The sequence below is a fragment of the Amphiura filiformis genome, chromosome 8, assembly GCF_039555335.1.
Source record: "Amphiura filiformis chromosome 8, Afil_fr2py, whole genome shotgun sequence".
Classification (NCBI taxonomy): Eukaryota; Metazoa; Echinodermata; class Ophiuroidea; order Amphilepidida; family Amphiuridae; genus Amphiura; species Amphiura filiformis.
In genome coordinates this window covers 16,816,411-16,842,927 of record NC_092635.1, presented here as the reverse complement: position 1 = coordinate 16,842,927, position 26,517 = coordinate 16,816,411, and the positions used below count along the sequence as shown (strand labels likewise).

The window sequence follows — 26,517 nt, the reverse complement described above, 5'->3', positions numbered from 1 at the left end:
CTAAAACGAGCGGCGTACCGTGTGCATGTTAACGTAGTAAACCATTATACACCGCCAAAAGCCTGCTACAACACAGCACCAAAGCCAACACAGCTAGCAACGCGACGAGCTACCAAATCTATAGTGAAACATTTTAACTACTTTTTTCGACAGAGAGGAGCTCCGTTTTCTGGTTCCTATGAGTGAATCAAAGGCTCCCGTGCCAAAAATTAAGGTAATTTCATTTCTCTGTAATCTTTTTTCATGGATTTCGTATGATTGTGATGACTCGCATCGTACAAAGTAGTGAAATTTGAGGGCAATTTGGTACAATCTGTTCTGATATTTAGTGTAAAACGAAATTCAAGATGGCTGCTGTTGCTTGACGCAATTACTATAGCGTGAAAATTGGATTGCCGCCCAGGTTTCGTTTCATATTCCATATTCCGCTTTTCATTCGTTCATCCTTTAACGTATTCTGGTAGAATATAATGTTTACTATCGACTGGTTATAATATTTTCGTCTAACGTCATATTTAGAGTGAAGTAATATGTGTTTTTCTACGGGTATTACATACGCTGTATCTCAGGTCAATGTAAGACGACCTCTAATCGAAATGTGTGTAAAGGAAACGTGACGACTCCATATAAATCGAGTAAATATCACCATTATACAGGCGAATTCGTTACATGATTCGGATACTATGCTGTAGTTCATACATTTACTTCCTTGTTTCACTCAAATTTCAACCAATTTTCGCGTTTGTTTTCAAATTAACAACATGTTTTTCTAAGGACATCGTTAAAATACCCATATTTTTTCTGTATTTAAATGATACCACTAATTTGATTCGTGTTAAACACATATATACCAATTCATTACTTTATAAAAATTAATATGGTCATTAAGTACATAGTTTAAAGATTTTAAATATTGTATTTGTTCATCAATTGCTCTATGTTTCGATCATTTTTCGTACTTAAACCGGTCTAGTTTAGAAAATGTCGGGTCCACCATTTTGAAACTCTGGCTATACACGTAGTTGTATATCGCGCGCAGTGTTTCGTGTGTTCAATTCTTTAACTCAAATATGTTAGCTGCGTCAGAGCTTTTAGTTTTGTGTTGAGTCACGATTTAGTAGTCCAGGGAGGATGCATAGCGATAATTTTGAATGATAGGAAGGAGTCACTTCGTGATGTGAGATTTTGAAGATGCTAATTTATGATGAAGACTGATCTTCGGAGAAGAAGTTGGGATTTAGCCCATTTCAGTGTGGGACGCAGCTAGCGAAACGCTGTAGTCAAAGTAGTATCTATGGGTACTACTAGTAGTAGTACTCGCATATAAATAGACACCCTCAGGATTTCTACTGAGTAAAATAAAATACCATTCATTTAACCTGGATTAACTTAATCTAGAAGTTAAAATGGAGACTAATATAAAATATGGTAGGCCTATGTATAATATGACATTTAATATCTTTTAGCATCATTAAAGCGTTCCCTTTGCACGGAGGCCCGTTTTGTTGCTCCTTTTTCTTTCTTTTGCCACCAAACGACTACAGAAATTAAGAAATATACCCATGCCGAAAAACTGGTAAGTACTAAACCCTCGCGTTCGCATTGCTCGCATAAAATGTTTTATCAGAGCAGAGATATCGTTGGTATTTAGAGGAGGGCGTGGTCGGCGTTTGATCGGGAAGCTGAATAAGAATTCGAGGATGCCTTTTGTTTTGTGTAATTTTGCAAACAGCTTCTATACAAACATCACAAGGCAAAACCAATATATCCAGGGAAAAAGATTTCTAGATTTAATATCGTAACTTTATTTTTGGAAAGGATGACATAGGATGTATAGCCGGCCTACTTATCACTTTCGGTCCCTTTTTTTTTATTTGTTCCGACAAAAATAATATAGACCAACAGCTGGGTTTATGGGTGGTGCAATAATTATGTGTACAAGCTATATCAAAATGATTGGTACCCATCAGTTTTCTTTGATAATGGATGAGCCTGACACATCAAAATTCAACACGATCCAAATAATTTGTAGATTAATTGATACAAGTCATAAAGAATACATTCTGGACATTTCAAGAGTGTCCACTGTTGTATGGAAGAGGCAGGCTTTTCAATAAACATCATAATTAATGGGTATCAATCATTTTGATACACCTTGTACCCCCGGGGTGGTGAATTTACAAAATGCTCTGCCAAATCGCATACCCCTCCCCTGGCCGCGACACCCCCCTAAACGAAATATTCTGCAAGAAAATTTTGGTACATAAACATAAATGTAGCCAGAGGTTTCGAGTGGTATAAAAATTTCAACTTTTTTTGTGAATAGTGGGGGGATGAGGTTGTGGATCACGAACTGCCCTTTTAAATGCGAGCGCAGCGAGCAGGAAATTTTGCATACCGTACCGTATACTTGAACGTGTTCCTTCAGTTCCTAACATTTTCCTACATCTTTTTATGGCGCTTGTTCCCCCCCTATAATTCACCCCTATAATTCACCTACCCGGTGGTACACATAATTATTGCACCACCACTCCACCAGGCTTATACGGGATGCTTCATACTATTGATATATTCTGTTCAATTCTATCATGGCAACAACGAAAACATTGAGCACTTATAGTCCTTCATATAAATGATTTTAGAAAAAGAAAAAGGCGAAATAGTGTACTTCTAAATTGTAAAATAGTACAAAATATTGACGATAAAACGAAAAACGACTTTTGTTAGCTGTATAACCATGCAAAGTAACATTTTTAAATAGATGAAATACCTTGAATTGGAACCATTCATTTAGGCGTGTTTTATGCTATAAATGGTATTAAACTGACATTATTAGTTTTATTACTAGTACATTTTGACGTTAATTTCGTTTGTGAACGTCGAACCATGATGACATGCATTTTGAAAATCAGAGCAAGCGAGTCCTGTGCTACGGAAAGAAAGATTGTTGACATTGTGACCCCTAACCCCAACATTCGTATGGCTTTCACTCGGTAGTACCTAAATGATTTTCATTTTGTGCAGAAATTTCATGAAATTCATAGTTATGTTCGTATAACTCATAAGTTCATGGACCCTGATCACGGGTCGTCAAGCGTTATTCATAGGCATTGTCCTATTTAACACAGCGAAATGTTGCAACATAAAAGAGTATTAAATAACGGCCCGTATATATCCCGGTATATATCGTGATTATATATAGTATTTTATTTGTACTATACGATCTGTTTACAGTAACTATGTGTACAAATAATAAACCACCTATACTGGTACGCAATGATTTTAACAGTCATTCAGAAGACTACAAACGTTATTATTAAACAAACCCACAAACATGAAGAATTATTTTTAAACGATGCCCTTTGTTTTAATCCTGATCCATATTATTCACACCATTTATGCATCAGCAGCTCGATGAGCTGATAGAAACATGTATAAACACATTCTGAATGACGACCATGAGCGCTAAAGGCAGTATAAAGTCGATGACAAAATAAGTCTAAGGTGAATAGATGACATCATCTTCGTTATAACGCTGCACTGAGAATCACAGCACGGATATAACCTCACTTGTATGTGAACATCTTCCTGATGCTTGATATCTATTTAAATTACGTCTTACCAAACTAAAGCCAGAGGAAACGTGTGAATAAATAGTTTTCGGGAATTTGTAGTAAAACAGATTCGGAAATTATTCTTATGATTTAACGCTTTTGACTAGAAATATTTAACAGTGTTAGGAAATTTGTATTGAAACAGTTTCTGAAATTATTCTTATAATTTAGCACTTTTGACTGGAAATATTTTTACTACTTCCTTATTTCTAGAAATTTATAAGTATACAGTTACTCCCATCAGGGGGGTGAAATTTCAGCTTTTAAGCTGATTTCAGGTTTTTTTATTGCTAACATTTACGCGTTTTCTTTTATTTTCAGCCCATATTTGACGTTTTTACCCTGCTTTTACGCTGTTTTTCAGCTTTTTTTTTAGTAATTCTCAGCTTTTTTGGTCTGAGGCCTCTCACACCTCTGTCCCATCTGACTTTAATGTTTCCGACAGAGTAAATACAGATACCAAATAAGACTCAATCAATTTCAACATGCAGAAGTCTGTTGTAAAATGAAGAGTGATCATAGGAGTGACGAACAGTTCAGCTTATTAAATACGAAGGAGTGTGTATTATATATATACTAAAGTATATAGATATAGATATGCACCATGTGTATAATTTCAGCAATTTCGACGCAACGTGATTTTATTTCTTTCAGACCGATTGGCATAGATACTAAAGCCTAATAATTGCTTTGCTTTTACATATGATTAATGTGATAAAGGTTCAACAGTAAATAAAACTTGCAGCCTGTCTTTATCCTGCATATCTGCAGGCATTGGGAGACCTCAGACCCTAGCCAGAATAAGTAGAGCCTGCAGTGAGGAACACGACATAAGATGGTTTAGTCACGCACATCAACTATTGCCTCAAGCTCTTATCATGCTTATTGCGATCACATTGCCTCAAGAGTCCATACTGCTTACTATCGATATCGGTTATAGAATTCAATCGGATATTTCTTGTAAAATCTTGAAATGACAATTTATACCGCATTACACAAACTCTTGTATAAGATTATGTTTTCCTGTATATTTTTTATTGTTTCTTCCTTTCTTTCTCTTTCTTTTTTGCTCTTTCTTTCTTTTTTTTTTTCTTTCCGCTCACGGCCACCCATAATTATGGTCATGTGTCTTGAAGACCCAAAAAAAGGTGGTGGTGTCACATTTTTACTGATGATCGTTTTGTCTTTTGAATGGATCTTAGGAAGTGATAAAGATATATATAGGAGAGTAAACTAGGTATCAAAAAGGCTAAAAATATAAATTAAAGAAAGTTTCAGTTTAGTATCTTGAACAAGAAGAAGGGTACTAAATCCAAATGACCAAAGTCAGGGGTGCCGGGTGGTGGAGGTAGCTCAGCGGTACAGTACACGCACGAGGTAGCACTATATGTACAAACTTTATGGTAAATTTCATTTTGGGTGCCTCACAATGCAAGTAAAAAAAATATAACGGTAAATTTGGTATCAAATGATAGCTAAAAACGTTAATATTATTTTATGGAAAGTGTCAATAAGATATCTTGATCAGAGTTAGAATGGAACTCAAGCCAAGTTGCCAAGTCAGGGGTGGTATAGTAGCGGGGTACTACGGCGCAAACTGTTTGACAAATTTTCATTTTGGGAGCCTTGTAGTCGTATAGTGCAAATATATTGATATTTTCCTTAAAATTTAGTGTTTAACAACAAATTTGGTATTAAAAGTGCGCTGACCTCTATTACTAATTATTGGACATCAGGCTAAAACACTAACAATGCATAAGGGACATCGGAGTATCATCATCATCATACTTTAAAATGTTTATGATTGATAATAATGTTCATCAGTAGAGAGCAGAGACAAGAAATACGTTCCATGGTTAACTTGCTGTATTCACATGAAGAGTTGTTCCATCATGTTCATTAGAACGATATGTTTGCAATGGTATACTTATGGGGAAAAAATCGGTGCAAAACGTGACTTGGATATCGAAATGCTTTCAGAAGTTTAGAAAAAGATTACAAAATACATCAAAAAATGAGAATTTAATACTCTAAATTTGTCAATAACCAAAAAACAATAGAAATAGATTGCATTTGATGATGTAATAAGGCAGTAATTGTTTTATTTCCTATAGCTGAGCGCTCTGTATACGTAATAATGAGCATACATCATCATTTATAAAGACAAGCCATACTCGTTTTACACCTGGTTCCTGTATACAGTATCAATACCAATATTATCGGCGTCAGAGTGATGATTGGCTTTTTGTTTTCCTTTTAAATCCATTTTACTCATTTAAATAAATCTAGTCTATAAGATCTCGATACGATATTAAATTACCATATCGAGGCATTTATATTTATTGTGTTTATCGAATATTGCGTATTTACACGTTTACACTAAAAGTGCATACTTGGGGTTTTGTTTTTCAAATGGTGTTGTTAAAAAAAATACATGTAATTCGTATTGACAAAATATGAATACATTCAACGAGAATCACTCTTATATTTAATTTCTATTTTACAGATGCATAGGTCGCTGGTTATATAACAATTAAAGACAAGATGTACAAGTTGCATTGTTTCAAAACTGTCGAAAATAAGGGATATGCGGAGAACTAACCTATCCCTTATTTTGCTATGATATTGATAAATCTACATTTTCTGCCTCAAACCAATAATCCCACATTTAATTCATAACAATTATGTCGTTTCGATCAAATATTTTGACTTTTTTCAGATGATCTTAAGTAGGTGTATGATTTCAGCAATTGGGCAAATAATAATACAAAGTTTACTGAGCATTGCTGAGTTTGACAAAACGTAATTCAATTTCTTACTTTCAGACTGAAAGGGATAGATACTAAGGGACGCACCATGGGATGTGGAGTTGGGTTGTTTTTCGAAAAACATTTTTTGTCTCGCCAGCTGAGCCATTTTAACCCAGATTCGTTTCACACATTCAAAAACAAATACATTGAAAATAGACAACTTTACGATCAGAAACTATTCGAGGAGTTAAGGCAACAAGACAATTGCTTTGCTTTCGCAAATTAATCTAATAGATGTTCAACAGTATAGGATTTTACAGGTCTTACTCAACCTCTCTGTACATGCTGCAGGCATTGCGAGACCTCGGACCCTGTAGCTGCTACACAATGTAGAGCCTGCAGTGAGGAACACGATATAAGGTGGTTTAGTCACGCACAGCAACTATTGCCTCAAGCTCTTATCATGCTTATTGCGATCACATTGCCTCAAGAGTCCATACTGCTTACTATCGATATCGGTTAAGAAGTGATATAGGCTAATTCAATCGGATGTTTCTTTTAAAATCTTGAAATGACAATTAATACCGCATTACACAAACTCCTGTATAAGATTATGTATGTAAATATTAAATGGGGTTTTCGTGTATATTTTACTTTCTTTCTTCCTTTCTTTCTTTCTTTCTTTCTTTCTTTCTTTCTTTCTTTTCTTTCTTTCTTTCTTTCTTTCTTTCTTTCTTTCTTTCTTTCTTTCTTTCTTTCTTTCTTTCTTTAATAGTCTTTCTTTCTATAATATCTTTCTTTCTTTAATTCTCTTCTTTTTTTCTTTCATCCTTTCTTTCTATCTTTTTTATAACCCTAGAACCCTATGGATCTACGATTAGCATAGGTCGTTTGGGCGTAAACGCGTGCGTTTTTTGTGACGGATAACAAATCTTTGGGGGTTGGTACATCCCCCCCTTCGTAGTTCTAGGGTTAATGGTCAGTCTTTCTTTCTTTCTTTCTTTCTTTCTTTCCTTCTTTCTTTCCTTCTTTATTTCTTTCTTTCAGGAGCATCCACCGGCAGGCATTTGATAATCAATATTTAAACAGCCATTATTTAACGGGTGAAACTAAACAAGCTTGTTTAAGAATATTTTAAACAACTTTTTAATTATTATTAAACAACTGCAATTCCGTTCATCCATATACGTCATATATCTGTGCTCAGAGGATGATTTAAGGAAGCCCCATCATGCACTGTAAAAGTGTTATCACTAGAGTTTCAACTGCCACTTTAAGTTTCAAATCCCATTGAACTCTGTGCAAAAGATGTTGTTTTAGAATTGCCCGTGTGTGTCATTATTACTTGGTCGATTTCAGATCTAAAGTGATGTATGCATGAAGGATAATTCACACCTTCTGTAAATAACATAAAATGTGAAATCGACCAACTTTTTGAAGGTGTTTTTATCGTAAATATATCTGTCCAAATTCAAATTTAACCATGCACGTGTGTATGCAGTGGGCGGGCAGTGGTGCCATGTTCACTCACACAGCTGTGCTAACCGCAAGACTTGCTGGGAAGTGCTTAAATCATCCTCTGATCTGTGCTTGATATTGGTAAGCCCTGATCAAGGTATACTGTGATAATGAATTATTGTCTCGTGATTATTTGCGCATCATCCTAAAACACCAACGACATCAATGCTCAAGTCACTTCAAAGTATTATAATATAAGCTTACTTATAAATTGATAATCGCGATTAGTAATGGCGTGTTTGTGTGAGCTTTTGGCTTTGATGTCCGAGTCTACGGCAACTGATATCATTTAGGCTGACACCAAATAGCGTCCATCATGAGTCAAGAAGTCGACACGTATTAAAGGAAAAACGATGCCCCTCAAATACCGGAGTTGTCTCATTCAATTTTTGTATTGAAATGTAGCAATATTCTTAAAAACAATAAACATGTAATAGAGAAAAGAATCACAATACACAGGTCTCATGAGCCACATTTTTAATGATTTTCCTCTATATCAAAATGCATATATTGTGTGAAGTGACGCAAACATCGTGAATATCGGGGGAATTATTATGTATCAACATGATCAAGATGCGATAGGAAAAGGGAAAGTTGTATTATAGGGAAGCGATGTCTCTCTCATGTTTGATTACATATGGTTTTATTAACCAGGCAATCTGGATTAACTATGTTTCGCTTGGTATGGTAAATTAGTAATAAGTTGCCGCTTACATCAAGTCAGTTAATTCTGTTGAGCATTTAAATACAAAAATTTCTCATTACATCGTTGAAATAGCATGCAAGATACGGTATTCATGATGTTATGAGATGTGAAAGTGATGCGTTAGAATTGTTTGCTCACCCTGACACTGCTTCAACAAATCGTCTTAGTGCCCTTTACATGAGTTGTCCCATTCAATCTGTATCATTACTTGTGTCAAGTTGTTGACATAATCCTCAAAATACAGGCTCATGTGTAATAGTGACAGGAAAGCGGTTCTTTCTTGCCAAAATATCAATTCAGTGGCGTAGCGCCGGGGTGGGGGTGGGGCAAAGGGGTAATGTGCCCTGGGCGCCACCCTTAGGGGCGCCGAATTTTCCAATTCGGCATCGATTCTGCAAGTGATGAAAGTTAAAATATGTGATGAAAGTTATAGATATAGACAAAAATAACAAGGTTTGCGTATCATTAGAATCAAGCCTGATACCACACCACCATCTAGAAATCAACAATACCTGCAAAACTCTCACCGTAGATGCAGATGAAGTCGGGAAAGCTCCTCAAGGAAGTGAAGAATGCAAATCTCCAGGTGATGATGGTAGACTATGCTAACTGATATGCTTTGGAGGTAAAGTTGTCAAAGCACAGCTCGTCGAGCTTTTACGTAGTGTATTCGTGAAGGGTACCAAGCGAACATAAACGTTTTAAACAGGTTATATTTTGGGTTTTGGTTCGTTTTAATCACATTAAATGTCGGGTTATATAAAGGTCATGAAAATGCACTAAACATTGTTACATTTTTAAAATGTTTTCAAAATGTTATAGTAAAATATTTTTTGCAAACATTTTTGCCAAGTATTTTGTCAACACTTAAATAACATTATGTTAGAATATTTGCAGTTAGCTATCAAAAAATGCTTTTAAATGTTATGAAAACGTTGTATACACTTTATGGGCCCTTAATATTACCCACCATTTAAACTTTTAATGACAACCGTTTCTAACATTTTGCGAATGATGTCGAAAACGTTTTGTGTTTGCTGGGTACCAGACAACTGGAGAAATGCAGTCCTCCTCATCCAGGGAGCTAGCATCGCAGAGGTTTGCAATAGACAGACCAATCAGTCTTCTATCCAATATCTACTTCATGCTCATCAGAAAAATCATCACCAACAGAATAGTGGGTATCCGTGTTCTATAAGTTGCATATCCTATCAGTTGCATATCCTATCAGCGACTGCTATACCTTGTTTAGGATTTTCAAAAGAAGTACCTGCATGTGCAACCATGACTGTTTCAAAATAGACCGCCAAAGCCATGCAGGAAACTCCGAGGTCGTACATTGAATTGGTTTGAATGAGGAATACTACGGGAACCAGAGCCTTTGGTTAGAAGTCACACATGAGTAACGTGGATATTCTCTATTACTATAATTGTCTTATGTTAGATTTAGATGAGCCCAGAGAGCAAGCTGGATTCTGAATTGGGTTTTCCACCATCATGATCGTGCCATCTCCTTGTAGAGTAGAGAAAGCAAATTTTATACATACCGACAACCACTGTGCATGGCATTCATAGATAATGAGAAAGCGTTTGACAGCATTGAAATACCAGTTGTACTCCAAGCATTGGTCGACCTGGGAATTGACAATGCTTACATCAACATCATCAGTAACATCTACAGCATGCAAGGGCACAGCTAGTCAGCTATCCAGCTTCAAAAAGAGAGTGACATGATACGCGTCAACCATGAAGCTGCCGCTTTGGCAGCAATTAATATTCGTAAACTAAATTGAACTTTGCCGATTACATCGTAGAAAACCCGCAAGATCTGGAATTCATGCTACATGACCTCCAAGTGGTTCAAATGACTCAAAAGCACTTTGATGAAATCAAAAGGAGAGCAGGATGGAGTGCTTTGGGGAGATTGAGACATGCAGGTGATAAAGCAATATGCCATAATGTCTCAAAATGAAAGTTTTCAACCAGTGTGTCCTGCCATCTATATATGACCAATGAACCGGGTCCAGGACACAGAAGATAACAAAAAAAAAGCGCAGTGATTTATAGTGCTTTGCGCATAGGCACAATGCCTAGACGTTGATCCACAAGCCTCAGCACAATTTACAGGTTGTCACTGACCACTACGGCCCCACATCATTCCATAAACCATCAAACAACAATTCAGGGACTTTGCTGCTTCAAGAGCGCACACCTTTCCACAAATATAAACCTTCGCAACCAGGATCGGTTCCCCGAGTTTCGTACGGGTTACAACGAGACTAATTAGCAGTGAGTTCCTTGTCCAGGGGGATTTCAAGTTAAAGTTAACTCGCACCATAGTCGAACGTCTTAACGATTGAGCTAACTTGACCGCCTTAACGAATGAGCTAACTTGACTGCTAATCAAGTTGCACTCCATCAGAAGTTGGAGCACTGTGAGAGTAGCACAACATAGCATGGAAAGATGCATGTTGGGATTACCAAGCGATATAGAAATAGGTAGTTTTGAATCGTAACATTTTAAAACCAAAGTGCGCGCAAAACCTGATTAAAACATATAATATGTGATCGAGTGTACCACATGAGCGAATGTAACACGTGAGCGCGTAAATGAAAATACACATCTCAACACAATCTTACCTTACACCTGACAGTAAGCATGCAATGGCGCTGCTAATTTTTGATGCATCATTTGTGTAAAAATAACACTTCTCCTAAAACAATCTAGACATGGATATTTTACAAATCATGAACTAATATAAATAGCAAGGTTTTAAACTATACTGGATGAATAATCTACAAGAAATAACAAGGTTCATGAATCGTAGGTATCAAGTTATAGTGAAGGGAAAGCATGTCTATTGATTAGCCGGTGTTGTCTCACTTACATGCTGGCCTTAATGTGGCAGTGGCTTTGACTGCTTCATCATTTTCTTGACATTATATTGGCATCCTTCTCAAAATACACGGAAACGAACCACAACATCTAACTGTCTGATGCTTATGTCAGCTGTATAGTCACCAGTGCGATTATGAAAATAGGTGTAAGTGTGATAATACGCTGCTTTAATATCCGTGTAAAATTTATCATTTTGTTTTCTGTGAATATAGGCTACGTGTAATCATGATAGTAAACTTGCATGAAAATAACTGTAAACTACAAACATTACATTAACCATTAACAGGATTCGTGAATCAGATGCTCAAAATATGTGACAGAATATTATGGTTAAAGGAAAGCTCATTAAAACGTGGCTGGGCACTCTCATAAATGCATTAATTAAAAGTGCTGTAGCTTCTTAATTATTCATGCAAGATAACAGTACACATTGTTGGAATGGAAATACTCTCGATCTCGGAATCTAAATATAAACACAAATTTGGGGTAAAAACACACCTTTTGGAGAAAATCACAAAAAACATGTTTGCCTTTAAAACGTCCAAATTTGTTTTTTGTGTGTTTTTTGTAATAGACTCTACTTCAGGAATCATTCAACTGTTGTATTTTTTAAATATTATTTTTGGACAAATTGGATATTGGCCTTGCGCTTCTCAAAATGCTTGATTAGCATGAATAGGTGTGTCTTACTTTACACATGGCAGTAAGCGTGATAAAGATTCGATTCCTGGTACATCAATTGTATGAAAGTCACTGGCATTTCTTCTAAAACAATCTAGAAATGAGTTTACATACCTCAAAATATAGCAAGGTTCATGAATCATGAGTTACTCAATATATTGAACAGGAAAGGATGCCTATTTGATACATGATTACTGGTACTGACTGCCACATCATTTCTTGACAAATTATATTGGCATCATTCTCTCCTCGTGTATTTAATCTTTTTGCATATAATGTAATGTATTAAGAAGGTGCCATCAATAAGAAATTATAGTGAAAATCATTTAACTTTGCAGCTATAGATGATATCGCACCTTATCCAAGGTGCATCTTCAGGCTGACTGATCTGGCGGCAATTGGTCAGAGGTCATTGATTTTGAGTCAAATTCCTTTGGAATATTTTTAGTACAAAATTGTAGGCTCCTGCCAAATTGTGGCGAAGGCCGCCTCCTCTGCTGAGTGAAGGTTGTTGTTGTTGGATTTATATAAATGAACATTTCACTAAACACTTCCTAAATAAGCAAGCGTCTAAAACACCGAACATTGCCAAAGACTTCAACACTCACAACACGCGAAACGACGACACGTCGATCAAACGCAATAACATTTTACCAATTACCATCCCCTGCGTGTCAGAACTGTCTGAAAATTACGGATGTTTTTTAACAAACATCAGATCCCCGTCTCAGAAACCAACCAACACTTTGAAAAAGGCTGCATGGTTCACCCGAAAGACAACTGTACAAACAGGGCAATATTTTTCCCATACCATGCAAATACACTGGTTGAACCAAACAAATCTTGGCAAATGCCAGCATGCATGGTTGTGGTATGGGGATTCCGCGGTGTTTACACATTTGGACATCACAGGTCTTTGACAACAACATGCAACGTTGTGATTTTGGACAGAGCGCAAGTGGTACGAAAGGGAAGTCGAGGAAGACAATATTGCTCTGCTGGTTCACCCGAAAGACAACTATATACATGATATATCCAAGGACAAACAGAGCAATATTGTCTGCCATACCAATACACCATGCAAAGACACTGGTTGGCAGGACTTGTATATCATGTATATACATGTGAACCAAACATACCTTGGCAAATTCCACCATGCATGGTTGTGGGGATTCCACCGTGTCTACACATTTGGACATCACAAAATCAATCTTTGGCAACAACAACGTTGTGATTTTGGACAGAGCGCAAGTGGTACGAAAGGGAAGTCGAGGAAGAGATCGTATCACATGCGATCTCTGCCTAAAATCCCAACGTTGTTGTCAAAGACCTGTGATTTTGTGATGTCCAAATGTGTAGACGGGGATCTGATGTTGGCTGACACGCGCAGGGGATGGTAATGTTATTGCGTTTGACCGACGTGTCGTCGCTTCGCGTGGTTATAGTCTGTTGCGAGTGTTGTAGTCTTTGGACGCTTGCTTTATAATACCTTCTATCAGCAGGCGGCATTCGTCACAATTTAGCATGGGTATACAATTTTGTACTAAAACATTACTAAGAAATTTGACTCAAAATCAATGACCTCTGATCTTGTCACAGGTCAATTACCAATTGCCGCCAGATCAGTCGGCCTGAAGATGCACCTTGGATAACATGGATATGGTGCGGTACCATCTAGCTGAAAAGTTCAATGATTTTCAAATAATTTCTTATTATAATAATCATATGCCTACCTGGATGAATGATAACCTTCACATAAATAATCTAGGTTGTAATGCTTTCAAGAAACAAAAATTATGCAAGGTCTTCGCGATCAATGAACTGTGATGACATCACGTCGCAAAGCACATTTACCTGTTTACTGTTCATACCCGTATAATAGGGTGGTAAAACCAGGATAAAACCGTTTGATATACGTTGTGAATCAAATGCATTCACATAGTATATTCTATGTGGATTTTTCAGCAAGAACAATCCGGGGAACATTCTACCTGTTTCTGCATTTGACACGTGAAAAATCATTTCGATATTATTGTTACTATTAATGAATTATAATTCATTTACATTATAATACAAAGTAATCGTTAGCACTGTACCGGTGCGCATTAGTATAAAAGGTGAATGGTTCATGTTTAAAATTGAAATTTCAAAGTATTGTTAAAATTCAGGGGAGTGTATCGAAATGAGACGAAATATTTCATTCTTATTTGATTGTTTGATGGGTTAAGCATGTCAGTTGTAACGAGTGGGTTGCGGTGACGTTTGTACATTGAAAATTGAAAAAAGAAATTACTGCAATAGCAGCCATAATAACATATACACGGACCATGTTACAGGGGTGAGGAATTCAAAATTACACACACAGTTCAAGAGGTCTTGTGGTTCAGGAGGCATGAGCCAAAATATATATATCACTTCGTTTTGGTAAGTACAAAAAGTACCAAAACGAAGTTATATATATTTTGGCTATTAGCCAAAAGTACCAAAACGAAGTGATATAATAATATTGGCCCATGCCTCCTGAACTACAAGACCTCTTGAACTGAGTGTGCAATTTTTCGAAGACCACAAACCTAGTGTGTACTTGAGTGGTAAATGGCGGACAAATTGAGCCCAGAGTCTGTTAATTTTTCCCTTGTCTTCACTATCTATCATCACCAAAGTTGCACTGAGCTTCGAAGCAGCAATATAGGGCCAGCATGGCCAGGGGGTAACTCACGGTGAACATGATGAATGTGAAGATCATAGTATCCACCTTGGTCTGGTGCGGACATTTTATAAATGAATTTAGAAGAGCAGCAACGAAACCACTTGCATTTCATTCCAGATGTTAAATCTACATCATATGCAAAATTTGAGGAAAAATGAACGAGTCCGTTTTATTCACACAGCTAAATCACAGTTGGCACTTACTTACCTACATACCTCAACAATGTCTTCTTATCTACATACCTCAACAATCTATATAATTTATGTTAATTAATAATTGTTTTCCTTTTGTTTCAGCTGCAGCAGCCTGGGCAGCAGCGGTTAGCTGGTGGCATGCTTCGCTCTGCACGGATGAAGATTACGGAACTGAACCCACATTTGGTGTGTGCCTTGTGCAGCGGTTACCTGGTTGACGCAACCACAATCATTGAATGCTTACACTCGTGTAAGTACACCCATACTCGTAGCGCAGTCTAAACGAGGAGACAGAAAAACATAGTGTGAGAAGTGTGTTTTGGTGTACACACTCTACATACAAAACGAGGAGTTTTCACAGGAATGTGAGGAGGTGTGTGAGGAGAACTTAGCACAAATACAATTATGGATCTCCTCGAATTGAAGGCAAAATGCCAGAAAAAGACGTCCTAACCCCCCTATAGGGTTCTCCACTTTGAGAAGCTCCTCAAATTACTGCTTTTTGGGTCTAACCTCCTCGAATTCCTGTGTTTGTAAACACTCAACTCCTGGTTTCGCACGCGCTACAAACGCCTGCATCTGGAGCGTTAAACCTTGCTTGTTGGTCGCAATGGAAGAGTAAGGTGGCACCCTCTCAGTGTCTCTTGGGCGACCACCAACTTTATAAATAGTAAAACACCAATTACACCATATCAATCCTAGTGGTTTATAAATGTGGTTTATATCCTGAATAGTTCATGAAATCAGACCGGTTCTTATATTAAATATAGATGCGCACAAAAAAAAACGTTTTCTGAATTAAGGCGGTTATCTTCTTTCCTCCTATACGTGAAAATAAAAACAATGATCATTTTAAGATTACGATATCGAAACATCCAAAATAATTTTAATTCAATACATATCGTTTCAGCATTCATAATATCCAAGTAGATTACTGTTAAAGCGGACGCTGTCTTTTATAGAACACATACCTATCGTTTACAATACATGCGTTGAAATATTAAAACTTTAGTTTTTAGATCTTCGGCTATTTCGCAACGAACTGCGACAATACCAAAACGAAAGTTCCGTTTATTAACGCCAAGTCTGTTTGCGTTACCAAGCGGTCTTTGTATGTAGTGTTGTTTTGTCAATTTCATTACTATGACTATATCTCTCTTTCAGATTGTCGGACTTGTATTGTAAGGCATTTTGAGAAGGAAAAGAAATGTCCAATATGCTCTGTAAAGGTTCATAAGACAAAACCACATTTGAACATTAGGTAAGTACTAATGAGACCATTATCAATGGTGTACATTATCAACAGCTCAGATGTTTGAAATTGTGTGTTTGTTGTCAAATGTTAAACAGATTAACAAATAATAAACATTTGGATCATTAGCAAATAATGGTTCAATAACTTGAATACTTTTGAAGAAAAATTCAATCTATTTTGAAGTTATTAAAAGGGCATTTCGTGATCCACAGCCTTCCCCCCCCCCCTTTCTCAAAAAAAGTTGAGATTTTTATGTCACTGGAAACCTCTCTAGCTATATGATGTTCATGTACAAAAGAATTCTTGCAGATTAACTCGTTTAGCAAAAATATTGTCAAATTTGAATTACGTTCTGGTGTACCAGAACGAAATTACAACACTGGTCTATGGAGTAGTGTAATCAGGTGGTGGTCGTAGTGCATTCTCTAAATTCAGTAAATTTCCATCGTCAACCGTGTAATTGAATGGGATTATTTTGACATTTTAAAACGCTTGAAATATCACAAACAAATAGGCTTATGTTAATAAATAATATAAATACATGTACAAGCTAAAACCGTTGGGGTTCGATAATGAACCCCACAAAACTAACCGAGTATATGGAAAATGCCATACGGCCGGGCGGTTTCACAAGTTGCCGCTCTATCATGCCACTCGCCGCCTGAGTGTAATACACATAATCATGCATAACTCGCAAACGCAAAATCGGAATCAACTGAAATTTTGGGAATAAGCTTTTTTCGTTGATATCTATTGAAAAATATCATAAAAAGGATAATCCTTTGTATTATTGTAATAACCCAGCAAACACAAAACATTTTCGACGTCATTCGCAAAATGTTAGAAAGGTTTGCCAGAAAACGTTTAAATGTCGGGTTATATAAAGGGTATATAAAGGGCATAAAACATTTTCATAACATTCAAAAACGTTTGATAACTCACTGCAAATATTCTAACATAATGTTATTTAAGTGTTGACAAAATATTGGGCAAAAAATGTTTGCAAAAAATATTTTACAATAACATTTTGAAAACATTAAAAAATATTTTTGATGTGTTTTCATACAAAACGATTTAAAAAACGTTTTTTGACCTTTATATAAACCGACATTTAATGTTATTAAAACATTTTTGCCAAAACCAAAAAAACAAAATATAACCCGTTAAAAACGTTTTTGTGTTAGCTAGGAATACCGTATTTCCGGATACGTGGTATAATAACAATTGTACCGTAGAAATCGAAAGAAATAATCCATTATTAAAAAGAGTTCTTTTATCAGCAGCAAATACAATTGAATTGTTGATTTAATTCATGGATTGACTTTCTGTAGGAAGTGGATCGAGGTTTCTCATGTGTTACAGAATCCCTCACTTATTAGTATAAAGTGATGTGAATGTTTTCCTTTCTTTTCTTTTACAACAGGTCCGATAAAACATTACAAAATCTTGTGTATAAAGTGGTTCCGAATCTCTTTAAAGGTAAGCATGGTAAATCAGTAATGCGGTGTATATTTCAGTTAATACAGTTAATTGCATTCCGGAGTACAGTTCAATTCATATATTACAACATATATAAGAATATCAGCAGTCAGCATTGTTTTCAATATCAATATTGTAAACACATATGTATGTATAACACCATAGTATCATATTCGTGGAAAGGACGTTATAACGATTGCTGCGACGCAAATAAGTGGGAAGTAATTCATTGGTAGAACACCAGCGCTGTCACCTTCGGAGCCTTAAATGAGCACTCCATTGTAGTTTCCTCTTGTGACGGTGGCTTGGGAATAGTTCCTTGAACTGTGTTTCTTCTCTTTGCTTACTTACAAACAAACAAAATCAGCTTATATACCTAAGCCTATGAATAACTGGGCTTAAGCTACACTAGCAAGTGCCACACCTATTTTCACAGTATAGTGTGCATTGGGGTCTCTGGACTTGGGACCAGACTTTGACGGTTAAACAGGCTTTATGAGTGCCCAACCGTAGCTCCAAGTGCTTTATTGGTGAAGTTAAGTCCATCTGGTTGAATGCTTTGTTTTAACGGCATAGCCCGATAACGTAGCTAGCTCTGAGTGCAGTCTTGGAGGCTGTGTCCATGATGATTTTTCTCTTCCCACTTGGGACTCCCAAAGCTGCAAGGCATTTGCTCAGTGAGGTATTGTAAAAGCCTCTGCTTCCTACATCAATTGGGAAGTATAGTGGGTGCACCAGCCACCAACCTCTATTCTCGCACTCAGCTACAAGGTCTTGATATTTTACACTTTTTCCTGGCATATGCATTGGACAGGTTCTCCTCCATTGGAACAGTGAGTTCAATTATAATTACTGTTCTTGTCCTTTCAGAGTAGATGGTAATGTCAGGACGTTTTAGCTATCTCTGCTATTTGGGGAGGGAACACTATTTGTTTGTGTTCTTCATCCATTTTAATGTCTTAAAAGTCTTCCCAGGCAATGTAGTTGTATCGTATGACATACCATGTTTCCTTTGATTAGCCTCATCCATGAAGGGCATCACACCAGATGCTATGGCTTTTAAGGTTTGGTCATGACACCAGTTGTATCGACCACTTTGCCATTTAGGATATGGAACAGTGTGCAGTTGCTGTGATGGCATAGCTGTCAGGATCCTAGATTGGTCTTGATGCCCCGTAATCTCAGGTTTGTGGGGGTTGGCAGTTGGTCATGTATGGCGTTGATATGGAACGACAACAGCTTGGGTGTCCACGCGTACAGCAGCTTCTTCCATGATGTGTCAACTTGCATGACCGAGTCCCACTTGAGCCACTGTCCCTGCTTAGCACAACCATATAGGTAGAGAAGCATACCATCTTCATTAACATCTTTGACAAGACCGTCAACATGGTCAAGCACTTTCTGTGTTACCTGCGGCTTCATATCTTTGATTAGCTTCTGGTTCTTTCTAAAGCCAATATTGAGTTTAATTAATGTTTATATCGTAAGTTCCCTTGAAGCAAATCCTGTGTGAGAATCTGGAATATTGTATTGAGTAGTACTAATGTCGTGGCAAATTGGTTTATAGTAAACCTTACTGAAGAATGCAATTTTTTCACGAAATATTGAAATGTTGTATGTTGGGTGTTTTTAAATATAGGGGAAATTGATTTCGAATGTGACGTCTTTATTTCAAATGATCACATTGTCTCATTAACCTGTTACATGTATTTTTTTTGTATTTTTCCCTCTGCAGATGAAATGAAAAGACGAAAAATGTTTTATTCAGATAATTCACAAGCTAGTAAGTACACTCAGCTTACGTAACCCATATCAATAATGCCGCTTCCAATACATACGTAATTCTCACGAAGAAACTTTACGGATATGTCGTGCATAAACATGATAAAAGCAATATTCATTGTCGCGCCAATAGGCCTACACACTGGTCAGGTTTTGCAAAGTCGCCCATATTATTAGTAGACATCATTGGTAAATAAGAATCTTGTAAGCTACATGAAATTAGCCATACCGCGCGTGCATGTGGATGCTTATTTGGGGAAGGTATATGCTTTGTAAAACTCGGAATAGACTTTAAAAATAAATTCATATTTTTCGTTCAATGGATGTTATAACTACGCCCCAATAAGAATAATTTAAGATTAGACTCCAATACTACTTGTTTATTTCGCTTACCGGGATCGCTTTCGATGAACTTCGTCGTCATCAGCCGATGTTGTTACCTCTGATGTTTTCTTGGAAACGGTAAGATGTTAACCTGATCAGATGACGTCACACTAGTTGCATGATGTCACCGAAGATGGAAAATTCCTGCCCCTGGTCTTGCTGGGTTTGATACGATTGTCAAGTTGTACAAAGAAAACATCAGAGCTAACAATATCGGCTGATGACGAGGAAGTGTCTTGAAAGCGCTCCCAGTGAACGTAGTGAAAGTAGTGTTGCAGTCTAATTATTTTCACTTTTTTTACCACTACGTATCTGCGATTTTATGCAATAGTTTATGAAAGTGCGCTGTGATCTGATCACTTGACCAATTAAATGAAACATTTCGGTGATTTGGATACCGGTTTGGTGACCTATAACACCGGGTATCACATAATACTCTACCGTGCTCTACGTGACCCTGTAACTTCAATTTAAGACAAAATAATTCATTCATTCATATTTTATTTAGTAACCGGTCCTTGTTTCGTGTTTCATCATGTTCATAGACTAAGGTCCGTTTATACTATACGCTGCACTTGCGTTGCGGTGCATTGCGTTCCCGATATATACTTTTGCCGCAACTCAACGCAACTCGCCCATTTTATTGCGGTACCATATTACGGTGCAGTGCGGCAACACACCTCATGCACCCAAGCAATTGCGGCGTAGTATGAACGGATTTGTAAGGAATATTCCATGTATTTTCAGGTACAAGTAAAAGCACACAACCGCCGCCGGAAGATAATAAAATGGAAACTAATGTAGGAGAGAACGCGTTTGTCATATTTACGGAGGACGAACACATAAGCTTATCTTTAGAGTACTATTTGCCCACAACGCGGAAGATGGAAGAGCAAGGTGAAAGTAGTGGCGGTGATGAGGCTAACCAAACCAGGAAACGTACCAATGTTGATTCCAATGTATCTGAAGAGGTGCGTGTTGTATTGAGTAATTTATTTAAGCAAGTTGAGCTCAAAATGCTGGGATTATAAAATTATATTGGCGAAAAATTACCTAATTAACTATATCTCAGCCTTTAAGGGTAGACGACTTTCTTTATTTAAATCAATATTATATATTGAAAAATAACACTTTGAAGTTTTGCAAAAGTTCATTCTACAAATCGTATGCTTTGAAAACTTCCTTAATTTATTGTTGTTAATGAGTTATGTACGTTTTACAAAAGTGATGTTGTTTCAGCCCTCTTTACAACATAACTCAAGAATCACCAACAAAAATATATCTGTGATATTTGAATTCTTCTACACATTCGCTATGAAATGATCAATATGCAATTTTACCAAAGCTCACTACCATTCGCAAGATGCTGTGAACAATTAAATCGCAACAGTTTAAAATAGTTGCTAACCTTAAATACTTGTATAATGTGCATCGACGTCTTCCGGGCGTTTTCTTGTTGCGATGCGCAGCGGACCAAAATCAGGAGTATTATAAAGGCCACTATATAGGACACTGCGCCAAACGTTGCATTTTCGGTTGTCCGCAGCATTTATCGGTTGTCCGCTACTACCTTCGGTTGTTTCCGCTCATGCAATTAGCTTTGATTGAGGCTTTGTTCGATTTATGGACAATTGTAGTCGCTGCGGCACACGTCAACAGACGGACGTCTTGCGGGGGTTTTCCCGTAGACGCAGCGATTAATTTTTCGCTATAGCGTCTTCCGTTGCAGAAGACGTCCATAAAGCGAACAAAGTCACAAACAAAGCTGATCACTTGATTGCCGTAGCGGCAAAAAAAGTCGGACTTTATTTTTCCTTTTAGGCAATAGAAACAAATAAGTTTTTATTGGAATTTATGAAATCAATTAATTGACCATTATTAATTGCCATAACATATAAAAGCCTGTATTGATATTGAAAATTACAAATTTAGCAATAATTCTGAGTAATTAGTTAATAGTCCATTAATAGCAAGCAGCGAAGCAGCATCGACGGTTGATCCAAAGATTGAACACATTTGTTTCTGGTGCCTTACATTAAAGTAGCCGCTGCGTATGTATAGCCCACAAGATGTCGAACTACCCAGCAAACATAAAACGTTTTCGACATCATTCGGAAAAGGTGATAAAAGGTTGTCAGAAAACGTTTAAATGTCGGGTTATATAAAGGGTACATTAATGTTATAAAACGTTTTTATCGCATTAAATAACATTTGTTGGTAATTTACTGCACAGCAAACACAAATGTTTTACAGAAAACATTTGAATGTTAGGTTATATAAAGGGTATAAAAACGTTTTAATAACATTCCAAAAACATTTTTGAAAACTTCATTCTAAACAAAATGTTATTTTGGGGTTGAAAAAATATTTTGCACAAAATGTTTGCCCAATTATCTACAATAACGTTTTTAAAATGTTTTCACGACCTTTATATAACCCGACATTTATATGTTATTAAAACGTTTTGTAAAAAACATTTTAAGAACATTTCTGTGTTTGCTGGGTGCAAATATTTTAACATAATGTTATTTAAGTGTTGACAAAATATTTGGCCAAAAATGTTTGCAAAAATATTTACAATGACATTTCGAAAACATTTTAAAACCATTGTTGTAGTGTGTTTTCATACAAAACGTTTTAAAACGATTTCATGACCTTTATATAACCCGACATTTTAATGTTATTAAAACGTTTTTACCTAAACAAAACCCAAAATATAACTTATTTAAAACGTTTTAAAAACGTTTTTGTGTTTGCTGGGTATATTAGCTTTAATTCTATAGCCTGTAATGTGTTGTATATAGTTTGGCGTTTTCCGTTACGACAAGCGCTGCGTTTTAGGTTCTCTGTCTGGGTTCTCTACATGCTGCGATTATTCGGTTCGCTGCAGCATGCTGCGATTTTCCACTGTGATAAAATAACCGTTTGTATTTGAAGTAACGTAAAACGTCGCACTATTTACTGACCGTTAAGTTACATGCATACAGCGAAACTCTAATTCTAATATATCACCGTATCACTTTTATTTAGATTATAGACAACATAGTTTCCTCATTTTGTAACAATGTATTGTGTGAAATAAATTATTTTTCCTTTTCCTTATCTATGTATACACAGTTAGTGGATAAGAGATATTTACGGTGTCCTGCGGCTGTTAGTGTTAGTCATATCAAGAAATTCATCCGACATAAGTTCAGTTTACCAATGTCATATCAGGTACGAGGTCTATTGTATTCAATATAAAAGAACACTGAGAACTGGATCTTTCACAATGCTATATAACGTTATTGCGAGTAGCGAATGGCTTCATATTGTATAATATCATGAGGATTTGCGCTGACGTACCGTATAATATAATTTCAAGAGAAAATACAAATTTTGCATTAGCATTAAGTAGATAATAAAGTTATGCAACTCTGATAAACACATGGGAACAATTTAATGACTCAGAAGGAAACTGATTCAGTCTTATTAATATTATTTATTTATTTATTTATTTATTTATTTATTTATTTATTTATTTATTTATTTATTAAGATTGAAATAATGCACAAGGATGGCGGTGATACAGCACTTCGAGACGAATATACTCTAATGGACGTGGCATATATTTATCATTGGAAACGGGTAAGGCACTTAGGCCTACTATTAGTTACTAACTATTAATATTTATTGAGCAGATTGTTTTCAATAAATCCATGAGCATCCGTCTTTTGTATATAAATTGTGAACCAAAGGTATCACCGTTTCCACTTTGTTAGTTTTAAACCTAGTATGCGTTACTTGCATCCTGCTCTCATCAATAACAAATTCCAGCAAACCAACTCTATGATGCATGCCTATCCGTGCGCCAAGTTCAATTCAATTAAGGTGGCTGTGTACTCTCAGACATGCATGTAGTAAAAGTACAATAACTTTGTAATTATTCGCGCAAAACATATAAAAGTATACATTTTTATGAAGGCAAGACATCAATAAATCTTAATATAAATACAGATTTGGGGTAAAAACAACAATTTTGAAGAAAATCACAAAAAGTGAGTTTTTGGCAATATTTGTTAGGTACATCATAACAAAAAACACTCTTTCCAAAATATTTTATTTTGTTTTAGCTCAATCTTGAGGCTCCATTCCAAAAACAGTTTTTTATTTTTTTGATATTGGCCTTATTTTTTGAGATATTGACCATATAAGGCATCAAAATGAACTTTTTAACATTCAAAAACGCCTATTTGCACAAAATGATGCCCAAAATCGGAAATAGACCAAAATATAAAAAATGAGAAAACCGTTTCTTGAGTCGATCATGCTTTTTACGATGATCATATTTGCTTACCTATAGATGCTGTATTTATTGAGTTATCGTGTACCTAAATCGTCATTTTACCGAGAAAATGAACATTGAAATAATGGCCGTTGAAGTTTAAAGTGGTCACATTTTGCACTTTCATTGAATCTCACAGGAGAATGCGACAGTTTTCGTTTTTGAAACTTATATTACGTGAACATCGGGTAAATCCACAGCCCCTTGAGAAGTTTGAGCGAAATCCATTCATAACTTGATATTTAAATCGGGGAAAGAACTTGAAAAAACCCCACATTTTATCAGCTAAAACGGAGCCATTTGACCACTAGGTTTTTGTGAAATCAGTGCTTCCGTGGTGTTTCCATAAGATGCGCCACGCATGCAGATAAGCGTCGCGTATTTGTGCGTTAACAAATTGCGCGATACGCAACGCGATGAGTTGTTGCGCGCGTGTACCTTGCTGGTACAACAAAGATTTTCTTTCCTTTTCAATTTCAAACACGAGTGGAATAGTGAAATAAAATCCTTAAAATATTGCAGTTGGAGTTTACAAATCTGGATTTTCATTCCTTGTATTTATAAAAACATAACAAGGTACAAACATATCAAAAAACTCAATTTTGAGAAAGAAACAATGGCTAGAGTACACAGCCGCGTTAATACACTCGTTATAAAGCAATTGGCAAGTCGCTGACTCACAGCGCGTATAAATGTGATAAATGTAAAAATTTATAAATTCATTAATGATAACGATATGCTAATGTTTTCCTTCTCCGTACTATTTATAGAATTGTCAGTTGCAGCTTCTTTACCGTGTCTACGAACCGGCCAAACGTCTTAAACTTTCTACTACAACCGTCAGTGTCAACTCACCCACCACATCTCAAGTCTCCAAACCAAATACCACCACCAGGACTACAACTTCCAAAGGACAAGCCTCTAGAAATGTCAAAAGCACTCCTTCCGCTGGAACCCCACGACAGGTCACCAAAGATAGCTCACACACAGAGGAACCCGTGCCTATGGTTTCATAGCATCACCCACTAATGGATTGTCAAGTCTTTTATTGGTGTAAATTATTCCAAAAGTTGGAGGTGAAACTATAATTATATTGAAATGATGTACGGAGGCAGAACAACGTCTGGTGATGTCGGATGTAATGTTCGGGGCTGTAAACGGAGCTATTATGTCCTCACTCCTCACGCCAGTTGCGGAAAAGCTTTGCTGTTATGTTGGGCGTATGCAATTGGAAAGTACCAGGATACAACTTTAGGTCAGTGAGATTGTCGGACTGGTAGTTGTTGTGGTCGGGACGCCAGTGCTTGAAATCTTCAAGGGCGATGGACTCAGGTTTGAAATCTACGGGCCGGCCATCAAATTTCACAGACCCAAACTACAAATCGAGGGTTGAGAACCAGAAAGCCTTTGTGAGTTAAGGCTTTCTGTCTCTCAACCCTCGAAAAGGAAGATTTTAATGTTACATGGTCCGCATTCTGATCCATTATAAGACTTCAGACAATAAGCAATTACCAGTTGATGGTGAAGTCCGCATTGACCGCTGTTACTTTTTAGACTAAACGGTCCGACTGGTTGGTGTTACAGAGTTACGGTACAGCTACGGTCCAACATTGGAAAGTGAATTGCAAGTATATATTTCCGGAATTTGATTACTTCAGAAAGTTATGATTTTCCCATATTTTGTAATATATCAAAGAAAACATAATTTGCTAATATATAATGCAGTTAGTGTAACATTTCGTTATAGAGAGTACTAAGAGCTTAACTTATATAATTTATTTTAAGTTAACAATCAATTAGGAATCAAAAGGGATATTATACCCTGTTATCTCTGAGTAGAATCGTTAACATGGTTACCTTACATGATTAATGCGTCCCATATTTGACTTCAAACTCTGAATATTACGTTTCTGAAACAGAATTAAAACCAAATTTGTATACCGAAACATTTTCTCCCTAAAATATATACGTTTGTGGCCAGAAGTTGGTTAATCAGAAAAATTGCTACAAATGATGTATGAGATAATTTAGTGTTTAAATTATTATTGTTGTTATTATTATTATTATTATTATTATTTTGAATTGGTGTTTCAAATTATATAGGCGTATACCATAGGAAAAATAACCCGTTTTGCGCATCGCATGTGCGGTGGGCATAATATTATCACCAATAAGAATTTTCCGTATTTGGTTATAGTTACACGATTTAATTGGTAACATA

General features: G+C 36.4%; 1 protein-coding gene across 2 annotated transcripts; it reads left to right on the top strand.

The window, feature by feature from the left end:
• Positions 1–25,624, top strand: LOC140158696 (polycomb complex protein BMI-1-like). 2 transcript variants are annotated; one of them, XM_072181880.1, is made up of 9 exons: positions 1–214; positions 15,184–15,322; positions 16,237–16,333; positions 17,751–17,806; positions 19,542–19,589; positions 20,720–20,943; positions 23,090–23,188; positions 23,510–23,599; positions 25,067–25,624. In XM_072181880.1, the coding sequence occupies exons 1-9, from the start codon at positions 179–181 to the stop codon at positions 25,310–25,312; spliced, it is 1,035 nt and encodes a 344-aa protein (XP_072037981.1). In that variant the 5' UTR covers positions 1–178; the 3' UTR covers positions 25,313–25,624. The 2 variants fall into 2 exon arrangements, with proteins under 2 accessions (XP_072037981.1, XP_072037980.1); XM_072181879.1 differs by having other exon boundaries at positions 15,175–15,322; positions 25,067–25,623.
• The last annotated feature ends 893 nt before the right edge of the window (positions 25,625–26,517 follow it).

Excerpts from the sequence above, each read along its gene's own strand:
- LOC140158696 (XM_072181879.1), top strand. The coding sequence starts at position 179 with ATGAGTGAATCAAAGGCTCCCGTGCCAAAAATTAAG. Across the intron at positions 23,189-23,509 it reads GTTTACCAATGTCATATCAG|ATTGAAATAATGCACAAGGA; the intron begins GTACGAGGTCTA and ends TTATTTATTAAG. Across the intron at positions 23,600-25,066 it reads ATATTTATCATTGGAAACGG|AATTGTCAGTTGCAGCTTCT; the intron begins GTAAGGCACTTA and ends TACTATTTATAG.